This window comes from Globicephala melas, chromosome 6 (assembly GCF_963455315.2).
Source record: "Globicephala melas chromosome 6, mGloMel1.2, whole genome shotgun sequence".
NCBI lineage: Eukaryota > Metazoa > Chordata > Mammalia > Artiodactyla > Delphinidae > Globicephala > Globicephala melas.
In genome coordinates, this window is record NC_083319.1 from 105354300 (window position 1) to 105367792 (window position 13493).

General features: G+C 38.3%; 1 protein-coding gene across 1 annotated transcript in view; it reads left to right on the forward strand.

Annotated features, from left to right (window-relative positions):
* FZD3 (frizzled class receptor 3) overlaps positions 1-13493 on the forward strand; it is a 102219-nt gene that overhangs the window by 75910 nt on the left and 12816 nt on the right. Inside the window, exons 5-6 of the mRNA XM_030879126.2 lie at positions 4680-4828; positions 8883-9116. Of these exons, the coding sequence (XP_030734986.1) occupies positions 4680-4828; positions 8883-9116 (383 nt within the window). The remainder of the gene's footprint in view (positions 1-4679; positions 4829-8882; positions 9117-13493) is intronic.

Genomic DNA, 13493 nt, shown 5'->3' on the forward strand with positions numbered 1-13493 from the left:
ATTTAGTTGTTTTTCTGGGGTTTTATCTTGTTCCTTCATCTGGTACATAGCCCTCTGCCTTTTCATCTTGTCTGTCTTTCTGTGAATGTGATTTTTGTTCCACAGGCTGCAGGACTGTAGTTTTTCTTGCTTCTCCTGTCTGCCCTCTGGTGGATGAGGCTATCTAAGAGGCTTGTGCAAGTTTCCTGATGGGAGGGACTGGTGGTGGGTAGAGCTAGGTGTTGCTCTGGTGGGCAGAGCTCAGTAAAACACTAATCCTGTTGTCTCCTGATGGGTGGGGCTGGGTTCCCTCCTTGTTGGTTGTTTGGCCTGAGGTGACCCAACACTGGAGCCTTCCCTGGGCTCTTTGTTGGGGCTAATGGCGGACTCTGGGAGGGCTCACGTCAAGGAGCACTTCCCAGCTCTTCTGCTGCCAGTGTCCTTGTCCTCATGGTGAGACACAGCCACCCCCTACCTCTGCAAGGGACCCTCCAACACTAGCAGTTAGGTCTGGTTCAGTCTCCCCTGGGGTCACTGCTCCTTCCCCTGGGTCCCGAAGCACACACTACTTTGTGTGTGCCCTCCAGGAGTGGAGTCTCTGTTTCCCGCAGTCCTGTTGAAGTCCTACAGTCAAATCCAGCTAGCCTTCAAAGTCTGATTCTCTAGGAATTCCTCCTCTAGTTGCTGGACCCCCAGGTTGGGAAGCCTGACATGGGGCTCAGAACCTTCACTCCAGTGGATGGACTTCTGTGGTATAAGTGTTCTCCAGTTTGTGAGTCACCCACCCAGCAGTTATGGGATTTGATTTTATTGTGATTGCACCCCTCCTACCATCTCATTGTGGCTTCTCCTTTGTCTTTGGATGTGGGGTATCTTTTTTGGTGATTTCCAGTTTCTTCCTGTCGATGATTGTTCAGCAGTTAGTTGTGATTCCAGTGCTCTCGCAAGAGGGAGTGAGTGTACGTCCTTCTACTCTGCCATCTTGAAACAGTCTCTAGCAGTGCTGAATAATTTTCAATGTATTTTTTTTCTCATAATACGAAGTATAAGTATATATTGTAAATGTATGTGAGTATTTATTGTGCACTTAACTATGTGCCAGACACTGGTCTAGGCTCTGGGGATAAAACCATTGGGGAAAAAAACTCCTCATGGAGTTTATACTTTAGAAGGAGTAAACTATATATTGTTTAAAAGCAGCAGTATAACCCAAACAGACTTGAAAGAAATACATTGGTAAATAGGAAAAGATACACCTTGAAGATGTGCTGGTATGATGAAATAAAAAGCTGATGTGGCAATATTAATGTCACATAAAATACTGTTAGAGGTGAAGAGCACTAAAAAAGTAAATTGGGCAGCTAGAACATTTATATAACACGTAACATAGGCTTAAAAGTGAAAAATGACAGGATTAGAAGGAAAACTGATCAGCCCACAGTTTAGCATACCTCTATTAAAATGGATAGGTAAACAGAAAATTAGTCAGGAAAACATGTGTACCTCGTTTTATTGCACTTCGCTTTATTGTGCTTTGCAGATAATGCATTTTTTACAAATTGAAGGTTTGTGGCAACCCTGTGTTGAGCAAGTTTGTTGGTACCATTTTTCCAACAGCATTTGCTCACTTCCTGTCTCTGTGTCACATTTTGGTAATTCTCACATTACAGACATACCTCAGAGATATTGCACGTTTGGTTCCGGACCACTGCAATAAAGCAAATATCACAATAAAGCAAGTCACACAAATTTTTTGGTTTCCATGTGCATATAAAAGGCTCTCCTTGGACCTCCCTATTAGCTTAGACACAACAATATTGAAATCAGGCCAACTAACCTTAACAATGGTCTGTAAGGATTCAGGTGAAAGGGAGAGTTGCACATCTCTCACTTGAAATGAAAAGCTAGAAATGATTAAGCCTAGTGAGGAAGGCATGTTGAAAGTCGAAACAGGCAAAAAGTTAGGCCTCTTGAACCAAACAGTTAGCCAAGTTGTGAACACAGAGGGAAAGTTCTCGAAGGAAATTAAAAGTGCTATTCCAGTGAACACACTAATGATAAGAAAGTGGGAAAGCCTTATTGCCAATATAGAGAAAGTTTTAGTGGTCTGGATAGAAGAACAAACCAGCCACAACATTCCCTTAAACCAAAGCCTAATCCAGAGCAAGGCCCTAACTCTCTTCAATTCTATGAAGGCCGAGAGATGAGGAAGCTGCAGAAGAAAAGTTTGAAGCTAGCAGACGTTGATTCATGAGATTTAAGGAAAGAGGCCATCTCCATAACATAAAAGTGCAAGGTGAAGCAGCAAGTGCTGATGCAGAAGCTGCAGCAAGTTATCCAAAAGATCTAGCTAAGAAAATTAATGAAGGCGGCTGGCTGCACTGAACAACAGATTTTCAATGTAGATGAAAGTCTTATATTGGAAGAGGATGCTGCCAGGACTTTCATAGCTAGAGGGGAGAAGTCAGTGCCTGCCGTGAGAGCTTCAAAGGACAGGGTGACTCTTGTTAAGGGCTAATGTAGCTGGTGAGTTTTAAGTTGAAGCTAATGTTCATTTACCATTTTGAATTATGCTAAATCTACTCTGCCTGTGCTCTCAAAATGGAAAAACAAAGTCTGGATGACAGCACAACTGTTTACAACATGGTTTACTGAAGCCCACTGTTGAGATCTACTGCTCAGAAAAGATTCCTTTGGAAATGTTACTGCTTATTGACAATGCATCTGGTCACCCAAGCACTCTGATGGAGATGTACAAGATTAATGTTATTTTCATGCCTGCCTACCCAACATCCACTCTGCAGCCCACAGATCAAGGAGTAATTTCAACTTTCAAGTCTTTATTATTTAAGAAATACACTTTATTTTTTTTTTTTTTTGCCACGTGTTGCTCAGCTTGTGGGATCTTAGTTCCCCTACCAGGGATTGAACCCGGGCCACTGCAGTGAAAGCGCCAAGTTCTAGCCACTGGACCACCAGGGAATTCCCATAAGAAATTACACTGTTTGAGGCTATAGCTGCCATAGATAGTGATTCCTCTGATGGACCTGGGCAAAGTCAATTGAAAACCTTCTGGAAAGGATTCACCATTCTGGATGCCATTAAGAACATTCATGATTCATGGGAAGAGGTCAAAATATCAACATTAACAGGAGTTTGAAAGAAGTTGATTCCAGCCCTCATGGATGACTTGGAGGGCTTTAAGACTTCAGTGGAGGAAGTAACTGCAGATATAGTGGAAGTAGCAAGAGAACTAGAATTATAAGTGCAGCCTTAAAGATGTGACTAAATTGCTACAATCTCATGATAAAACTTTAATGGATGAGGAGTTGCTTTTTATGGGTGAGCATGAACAATCTGACTTCTCAAGGTGGAATCTGCTTCTGGTGAAGATGCTGTGAAGATCTTGTTGAAATGACAACAGAGGATTTAGAATATTATATAAACTTAGTTGATTAAGAAGTGGCAGGGTTTGACTCCAGTTTTGAAAGAAGTTCTACTTTGGGTAAAATGCTTTCAAACACCATTGCCTGCTACAGAGAAATTGTTCATGAAAGGAAGAGGCAATGGATGAGGCACACTTCACTGTGGTCTTATTTTAAGCAATTGTCACGGCCACCCCAGCCTTCAGCTGCCACCACCCTGATCAGTCAGCAGCCTTCAACATTGAGGCGAGACTCTCCACACAAAAGGAGTACGACTCATTGAAGGCTCAATGATGGTTGCCATTTTTTAGCAATAAAGTATTTTTTAATTAAGGTATGAACATTGTTATTTAGACACTTATGAGTAAATATTGCATACTTATTCAACTACATTATAGTGTAAACATAACTTTTATATGCACTGGGAAACAGAATTATCCCCATGACTCACATTATTGTGGTATTTGCTTTATTGTGGTGGTCTGGAACTAGACTTACAATATCTCTGAGGATGCCTGTATAGAAGATTTGAACAACACAACTAATAAAGTTGATCTAATACATATAGAAAATTTTGTACCCAACAAATAGAGAGTAAGCGTTATTTTTGAGTACATGAGGAATACTTTAAAATGGACTGTGTCCTAAATCACAAAAGAAGTCCCCAAAATTTAAGGTAACCAGAATCAAATAGACCACATTCTATGACCACAGTAACTAAACTTGAAATCAACAATAAAGAGAACTTTTAAAAAAACTCATCTGAATAGAAACTAAAAAACTCACTCATAGGTTAAAGAGGAAGCTTGAAAACAGCCAGCAAAGTAAACATGAAAGTAGGTAGGAGGAAGAGCATATTAAATATAAAAACAGGAATTAATAAAATGGGGGGGAAAGATTAACACTTTCCTAATTGTGTATTGTGATGACCAATGATAAGATGAGTGAAATTGGCCAAGAAGAATATAGGTATTATTTGAGCCTCTATTCCTATTCATGGTATATTTTCTATATTAGTAATCTTTTTCTTTAGAAGGTATCCAATATGAGCTAATAAGAAGACTATAGAACTCAAAATATAGAACATAAATTTGTCAAATTTTCAGTAGTGTGTCTTTTCCATATAACAAGAAAATTAACTATAGAACTGTGTAAGTGAAAATATCAGACTTATAGAATTATTTTACTATTTATTTTATTTAAAAGATTTTATAATGGCCTTTAATAGAAAATTCTATTTATATGTGTAAGATATTTTTCTTTCCCTTCTTGTAGGTTACTCAAATGAGTCGTCCAGACCTGATTGTCTTTCTGATGAAATACCTGATGGCTCTCATAGTTGGTATTCCTTCCATTTTTTGGGTTGGAAGCAAAAAGACATGCTTTGAATGGGCCAGTTTTTTTCATGGTCGTAGGAAAAAAGAGTAAGTTGAAGTAAATTATCATGGTGTTCACAAACTTCACATTTATGCAATATTTTTGTGTTTCCTGTGTTAAAATAATTTGGATTTGGAGGAAGTATTCCAAAAAGATTGTAACCTCAGCTTCCACCAGTTATGATTAAACCTTAAATCACAGTTAAAAACTTATTCAGAAAAGATAGCCAAGTAGAACCAGGCTTAAGGCCTATTCCTTACTAATTCAGAATATTTGAGGGAAGACCAATCTTTATTTTAAAAAATCCAAATCATAATCTTCTTAAAATTAAAAACAAATTAATGATTTTACATATATTCTTATTTGATCTTCTTGACACTTCTCTGAGGACTGGTGTGTATTATCATCTCAGTGTTACAGATGAGAAAACTGAGGCACAGAGAGGTTAAGTGCCTTGGCTGAAGTCACATAGGTATTAGATTAGACTTCCATTTCCAACTGTCCATCATTCTTCCAGGTTGTACCATAAATTATTTAAAGAGACAGCATGTTATTCTATTCTCATGAGGTACACGTTAAAGCCAAAATAGCAAAATGATATTAGTAGATAAAATGGAATATGTTAAAGAAATTATTTTAATTCATAGTTGGCCACATTGCATATTAGACTGTCACGGTAAAATATAAGATTTGCCAAAGCAGTCTTCTCAGGGCATATTTGAGGAATCTTGAATTTTTTGACCCCATAATTAATGAAACAAAACAAAACAAAATAAGACCCTGCAGTGTTCACAAAGGAACAAATGACTTCAAAGTGTTTACTAAGTATAAGTCTTATATGTATACTGTATTTGAATTATCACAAATTCCAAGTTAGTGGAGTCTATATTCTTATGATTTTACTTAACCTAAGTTCCATGGAAAATGGATTTGGTGGGATAGTCTATAAAACTCTTAAGATTATATTTAAAATGTTATTGTGTCTTTTATGGGTTAATGTACTTTTTTTATACAACTTAAAGTACTGCATTAGCAGGATCTGTATTTTCTAAAATACCAGTAATTAGCAGCTTCTGTTACATCGATTAGATTGAGATTTTTTTAAATCACAGTTTTAAAGTGTACATTTCTTATTACCATATCTGAGACTACTGCTAGTAATATCAGATAATGCATTTCCCCTTTAAATACAGTTTCATAGGGCAGAGAAGGAAAGAAGGGGAAAGATGAGTTCAACAACAAAAATGTATTTCCTAAGAATTCATCCTTTGAGAAAGTCTTTAATGAATGTTTACTGTGTGCTTTGAACTATATTGGGATGCCAAGGATTCAGTAGCATACAAAACAGACCAAGTCCTTGCTTTTTGTGGAACATCCTTCCTTGGGGGATTTATCTGTATATTTTTTGAAATTTTTAAATATGTTTTAATCACAGTAAAACATAATTCTGAGGGTTTGAATTAAACATTCCTGGTCATCTCTGGACCATACACAAACAATTCTGTAATACAACAATTCTGTTGTACTAGAAACTCCAGATGGAGCTAAGCCCAAGCTACCCTTTTGAGGAATCTTTCCAGTTATTTGGGGGATCCTGGTTGGGTCAGAATCCTTTTGAACCTGGTTAGAACTCCCAAGAACCCTTCTATTTGGTTTTCTGGAACCATGGACCACCCCCGCAACCCAACAAAGTCATTGTGACCCTCCAGTGCTCTGGGCTAGAGTACCACTCCTCAAGAGTGTGAGCACCCTACAGCCATTTCTAGCATTTGTCTGGTTGAGCCTTTGAGAAATGACTATGGAGTAATCATAATAATGGTTATCAATTAATTGAGCACACTTAATACTCCAAGCACTGTCCTAAGCATTTTACATATTATTAAATCATTTAATCCTCTAAACAACCTTGTGAGGGAGATCGTCATTTTACAGATAAGAAACTGAGGCATAGAACCAAGGTTTAATAGCTAGTGAATGGTAGAATTGAGATTCACACCCAAGCAGTGTGACTCTAGCCTGCTCTTAACCCCTCTGTTATACTGTGTGTCAAAAGACTGGCTTCTAAAATTATGCAAATCAAATTAGTGTTCTTCCTCTGAATGAAGCCACATTTAAGACTGTGCTTATGCTAATATTTCTGACACTGATTGAAATATTTTTAGAAATCTTCGTTTGGAATTATCTGGGTCACGGCACTTAATTTCTCTGGACCTCTGTTTTCTTATTTGTAAAATGAGGGGACAGACCTTCACCATTTGAAGGTGGATTAAATTTTTGGAATGACCAGAAGTCAGTTTGAACCAATTTTTAAAAATAAGTTTAGAAAACAAATTCAGCAATCCAGAGTGACTTGGGATGTATGTATATATGAATAGGGCCATTGATAACACAAGAACAAATGTTGTTTTAACTATCTTTGAGTTGTACTTTATTCTATTTAGTTTTTGACATTTTGTTTTTATCATATACATAAACATTATGTTTTATCATTACTTTATGATTGTCTTTGAAGCCATTTAAACTTAAGTTTGATCCCCAACTGCTGTTTTTTGTTTTTTTAAACATCTTTATTAGAGTATAATTGCTTTACAGTGGTATGTCAAAGTTTCTGCTTTATAACAAAGTGAATCAGTTATACATATACATATGTCCCCATATCTCTTCCCTCTTGCATCTCCCTCCCTCACACCCCCAACTGCTGTTTTGTTGTATGACTTTTGGAAAGTCCTTTAATCCCTTAGAACCTCAGTTTCTTCATCTATAAAATGGGGATCACAATATTTATTCCTAATGGACATCTAATATCTTTTTAGGACTTAATCTCTATAATAAAAACATCATTAAGAAAGATTAAAGGAGAGTATATGTAAAATACCTGGCACAATTCAGGTACTCAACAAATATTAGTCTTTCAGCCCTTCTACCCCAGCACTAAAACAACAATGGCAATAACAACAATGATCTTTTTCTAATTCGAAAACTTAGAATATATGCACTTTCTCAATGTATGATCCAATCTTTACATGTTGGAGAGGTTTTTTTTAATGAAATTGTCTAATTTTAACTTTATGTATGATTCTCATAGTCATTATTTACACAAACTGATACACTGACCTTTGCAACTATTTAATTGGCTCTTTTATTAATTACCACTTTGTTCATCATCATGAACATCTGTCTGCTTTTAACCCTTTCATAGCAGTTAAAAACTTTTGCTCTGGGGCTTCCCTGGTGGCGCAGTGGTTGAGAGTCCACCTGCCGATGCAGGGGACGCAGGTTCGTGCCCCGGTCCGGGAAGATCCCACATGCCACGGAGCGGTTGGGCCCGTGAGCCATGGCCACTGAGCCTGCGCGTCCGGAGCCTGTGCTCCACAACGGGAGTAGGCCACAACAGTGAGAGGCCCGCGTACCACAAAAAAAAAAAAAAAGACTTTTGCTCTGGACATAATTCATCCCCTTAATTCTTTTTTCCTAAGCCTTTAATGGTTCTGGGACTTAATTTTATGTTTGCTTAAATTAATTTTTCATATGTTTTGTTCTAGTTATGATCATTCATGTTTATTCCAGCACTAGACAAATGTTCTGTCATAAAGTCAACTTGTTACCTTAAAACAACTGCTCTTACAAATTAAAAAATGTGTCTATGCCATGATGAAGCCTCTACTACTTCCATAAACCATGCAAGAAAATAGTATTTCTACTTTATAATAGTACCTTTGTAATATTTCAGTGTCCTTGAGAATGATAAATTTCTTTAGCTGAAAGGGACTTTTTAGAAATGATGAAATTGTGCACCTTCATTTTATAGATGAGGAAAATTAAGAAAAGGGGATAGTGAGTTGCCTAAGATTATATATTTATTGACAGAGTTGGAACTAAAATCCTGATTTCCTTATTCTAATACGAACCTCTTTCTATCCTACCACTTTTGGGAACAGATTGACACAGATTTTTGTTATATTCTCTCTTTGGTCAACAGTGTTACCTTATATCTGTCCTAAAGACATTATTTGGGAAGGAATTAATTTCAAGAAAAACATCAATTTGTCAAAAAACTAGAGATGTTAGTCTGTATCTTAAACTTAGTATTTTGTTGTCTAGGATAGTGAATGAGAGCCGACAGGTACTCCAGGAACCTGATTTCGCTCAGTCCCTCCTGAGGGATCCAAATACTCCTATTATAAGAAAATCAAGAGGAACTTCCACTCAAGGAACATCCACACATGCTTCTTCAACTCAGCTGGCCATGGTGGATGATCAGAGAAGCAAAGCAGGGAGTGTCCACAGCAAAGTGAGCAGCTACCATGGCAGCCTCCACAGATCCCGTGATGGCAGGTGAGTTTTATTGGTAGATTAGTTTATTTCGTGTGCTGAGTTAGAGTCACACGGCGAGTAGCCAATGTGACTACTACTATTGGAAGAGTAGCCAATTCTGAAAAAGAAGCTGATCATTATTAACGTTTTTGAACTTTCCTAGGTACAGTTGTCCCAGATTATGGTCAGACTTAATGCCAGTCAGAGGAGTTTAGAGTTTGACTCGATGCAGCAAGCAATATGGAGTCATTGACGGGTATTACTGATCAGGGAGAAGGCAGGGTAAAAGTGGTTATTTTAGTAAGATTAATTTGGCAAACAGTTATGGAATACCTACCATGTCAGGCATTGTGCTAGGCTCTGGGAATACAAAGATGATTTAGGCATGATCTTTGTTCTTAATAAGCTCAAGAAAGATAGTGTAGTCATTATTCGTGTTGTGGTTAAAAGCATGGAGTCTGGAATGATAAGCCTCAGTTTCCTCATCTGTAAAATGGAAATAGTAATAATATTTGCCCCTTTAGCAATGTTGTAAACAATAAATGAGATAATGTACCTAATTGTTTGGAACAGTGCCCATCTCAGTAAGTGCCTGATATCAACTTTTATTATCATTATTATAAGTTAATAATTAAAGTAAAATGCAAATATAATGGTATAGTCCAGAGGTTGGCAAACTTTTTCTATAAAGAGCCACATAATAAATAACTTTAGTCTTTGTGGGTCATATGGTCTTTGTTGACAACTATTCATTTCTGCTGTTGTAGCATGAAAGCAGCCATGGACAATATGTAGTCAAAATGGGAATGGCTGTGTTCCAGTAAAACTATTTACAAAAATAGCAAGGGGCCTCATTTGACTGGCAGACCATAGTTGGCCAACCCCTGTTTAGTAGCTTGGACGAGGGGGTGGTTAATCGTGGTGGGGAAGGAGATGGGAAAAAGCTTCACAGAGAATGTTTGAGAGTGGGCTGGATGTGCTTTCCTGTTAAATTTGATGGTGGAGACACTAGAATTAGAAACTTCTTAGGAGCTTTGCATTAATTCAGCCGAGAGATGATGAAGGCTTATGGAAGAACAGTGGCAGTGGCAAGAGAGGAAGAGCTGATCTGAAGGATATTTGAAAAGAAGAAATGAAGTGATAGGAGTTGGAGATGGATTAAAGCAATTGGAGAGAAGGAATGTGCCAAAGATTTTTTTTTTAATATTTCTAGTTTGGGAAACTGAAAGAATGAAAATTATAATGCCTGAAATTCTTTGTTCACTTTGAAACATCTGTTTCTACAGCTGTCCTGTATCCTTCCAGTCTCATTCCAGCCTTTCTCTCAGTGTTCCCTGTCCTCCTAGTGTAGGATATGATTCCTATACTTACTGTCTTTTTAGTCCTTCTGGTTTGTCCTCTTAACTTGCTTGCTTTCGCCTTCTAACTTGGTCAGCTACCCTATGTTTTAAAAAGTAGCAGCCTTTCTTTGACTATCATATATTTTCTATCTTTTATCCATTTCTTTTTCTTTTCCTTGCCAGATTTTTGAAATGAATATTTTGAATATTTCCATTCTACCAATTGCATCCTTCATTCCTTGTATTTCTAGTCTTTTTCACCTTCTTACCCACTTCTAACATCACCAATGACCTGTTTTTTAATCACATTCAAAGATCTTCTCTTTCCTACCTTTTCCTTCCATTCAGCACTCCTAAATAAAAAGCATTCTTCTAAGTGCTAGGGACACAGAGATGGAAGACAGAAGAGTAAACAGTTGGTAGTAGTATACTTTAATGGATATGATAAAGTCATGTACAAAGTGCTTTGGGATTCCAGAGAAGAAAACCATTTAAGTCACCATGGAAAGTCTTGTTCACAAACAGGATAGCACTTTAATTTGAATAGGATTCAGAGGAGGCAGTTGGAAATTTCAGACAAGGAAACAGCATATGAGGAGGGAAGGAGGACAAACGGGCAGTTAAGTACCAGGGCAACTGTAGGAGATGAAACATGCTGGGAAGTTTGGGGTTTTTTCCCTTACAGCAATGAGAAACTATTAGAAGACTTTGAGCATTGGAGTGATAAAATCAGATTTGTATTTTAGGAAGATCACTTTGACAACAGCATAGGAGAGGAGATTGTAAGTAAGCCCAGTTGGGAAGTTTCTAGAGTAATTTAGAGGTCTTAACTTAAGACACTCATAAAGAGGGAGGAAATCAAAGAATCTTTCAGAGTACGTTTTGTCAACACCACCCTCCATGAACTGACTCTCAGCATTATTTGATGTTTGACATTATTAGCCTTATCCTTTTCAATAAGGAATGAACAGTTAGAATACAGCTCTTATGCATGTGGCATTCTGTGTATAAAGAGATATATAGAAGAAAGCTAAAGTATAATTTCTGCACTCTAGAAGAATATAACCTTATGAGAAAGATAGGACATATACATAAGAACCAACTAAAAAATAATGCAAGCCAGCATATAATTAAAACAGTGAGTATTAGAGATGATCAATGTTATAGAACTTCAGAAAAGGGGAAGATCAGATTGGCCCATGAAAATATCTCAGAGGAGATAAGTAGGGTGAGTGAATGGTAATACAAGATAAGTTCATATTGAGTAGAGAATTTCTGAAGGCAATTAAATATAGGGGGATTTCAGCATCAGTAATCTGAATGGAATGGGAGTTTAGATAAGAAAGTTTATAATCTTTAATATAAGGTAGTTGGTAATTAAAATTGTGAGATAGAATTCCTTGAATCTTAATAAAAAAAAGAACAGACCAAGAACAAGACCTTGGTAAATACAGTAATGATAATACAATAAGAGGGACTTCCCTGGTGGCACAGTGGTTAAGAATCTGCCTGCCAATGCAGGGGACACGGGTTTGAGCCCTGGTCCTGGAAGATCCTACATGCCGCAGAGCAGCTAAGCCCACGCACCACAACTACTGAGCCTGCGCTCTAGAGCCCGCGAGCCACAACTACTGAGCTTGCACACCTAGAGCCTGTGCTCCGCAACAAGAGAAGCCACTGCAATGAGAAGCCCGCACACCATAACGAAGAGTAGCCCCCACTCACCACAACTAGAGAAAGCCCACGTGCAGCAACAAAGACCAAACGCAGCCAAAAATTTTAAAAATTAAAAAAACAATTAAGTGCCTTTAAAAAAAAGTAATAATAATACAATAAGAATAGCCTAGCATGTGATTCAGAGAAAGTGCTTATAGACATATGAAGGAATCTATGAAAGTATAGTGTCATGGAAACTAGGGGATATACTATGACCTCTTGTAATGGCCTTTCTTATCTCTGATTAATTAAAATCATACTCATCCTTTAAGGCCTGCTTGATTCCCATATCCATGGCAGTTAATTAATTGCTTTTTAATCATCCTTTCGGTGTGACCTATTTTCAATACAGTTGTTTTTCCTTGGCTAAGTTTGCAGTTTCTGGAGGATGTGAACTTGGTGACAGACATTTGTATATTCCCCTACAGTATCTAGCCTGGTGCATATTAGGAGACAAATAAATCTATCAAACAACTTTAGAAATAATGTGGGCACGCCATCTCGTGGCGATTTCTTTCTGCATCAGTTTTTAAGTTTACACGTGAACACTATATTTGGCCATGGTTTTCTCATCATTTCATGGTATCTTGGCTGTGAGATCACACGTTTACACACATTCCTGCTTCTCAGTACTCACTCTAGTCCAGACTCCTTGATGGATAATTACTGATCTCAGTGCTACATAAAATAAAATAAGACTTGGGTAAATATACCTTCACATGTATGTCAACTTCAAAGAATAAGTAATTGGTAGTTAGATGAGAGGATGTAAAAAAGGAAGTGGGGGCTTCTCTGGTGGCGCAGTGCTTGAGAGTCCGCCTGCCGATGCAGGGGACATGGGTTCGTGCCCCGGTCTGGGAAGATCCCACATGCCGCAGAGCGGCTGGGCCCGTGAGCCATAGCCACTGAGCCTGCGTGTCCGGAGCCTGTGCTCCACAATGGGAGAGGCCACAACAGTGAGAGGCCCGCATACCGCAAAACAACAACAACAAAAAAAAGGAAGTAGATGAGTAGGTAGATGGAGGTTTGAGAAAGAGTGGTTAGTTTGGTAAATAGGTGACATTTTACTATGTAGTTGAGTCCTAATTATCCATGGGCAGGTGGTTCATATTCTAGAATTTTGTGGATAGCCATATATTTCACTTAAATAATTAGACAGGGCTTCCCTAGTGGCGCAGTGGTTGATAGTCCGCCTGCCAATGCGGGGGACACGGGTTCGTGCCCCGGTCCGGGAGGATCCCACGTGCCGCAGAGCAGCTGGGCCCGTGAGCTGAGCCTGCGCGTCCGGAGCCTGTGCTCCGCAATGGGAGAGGCCACAACAGTGAGAGGCCCGCATACCGCA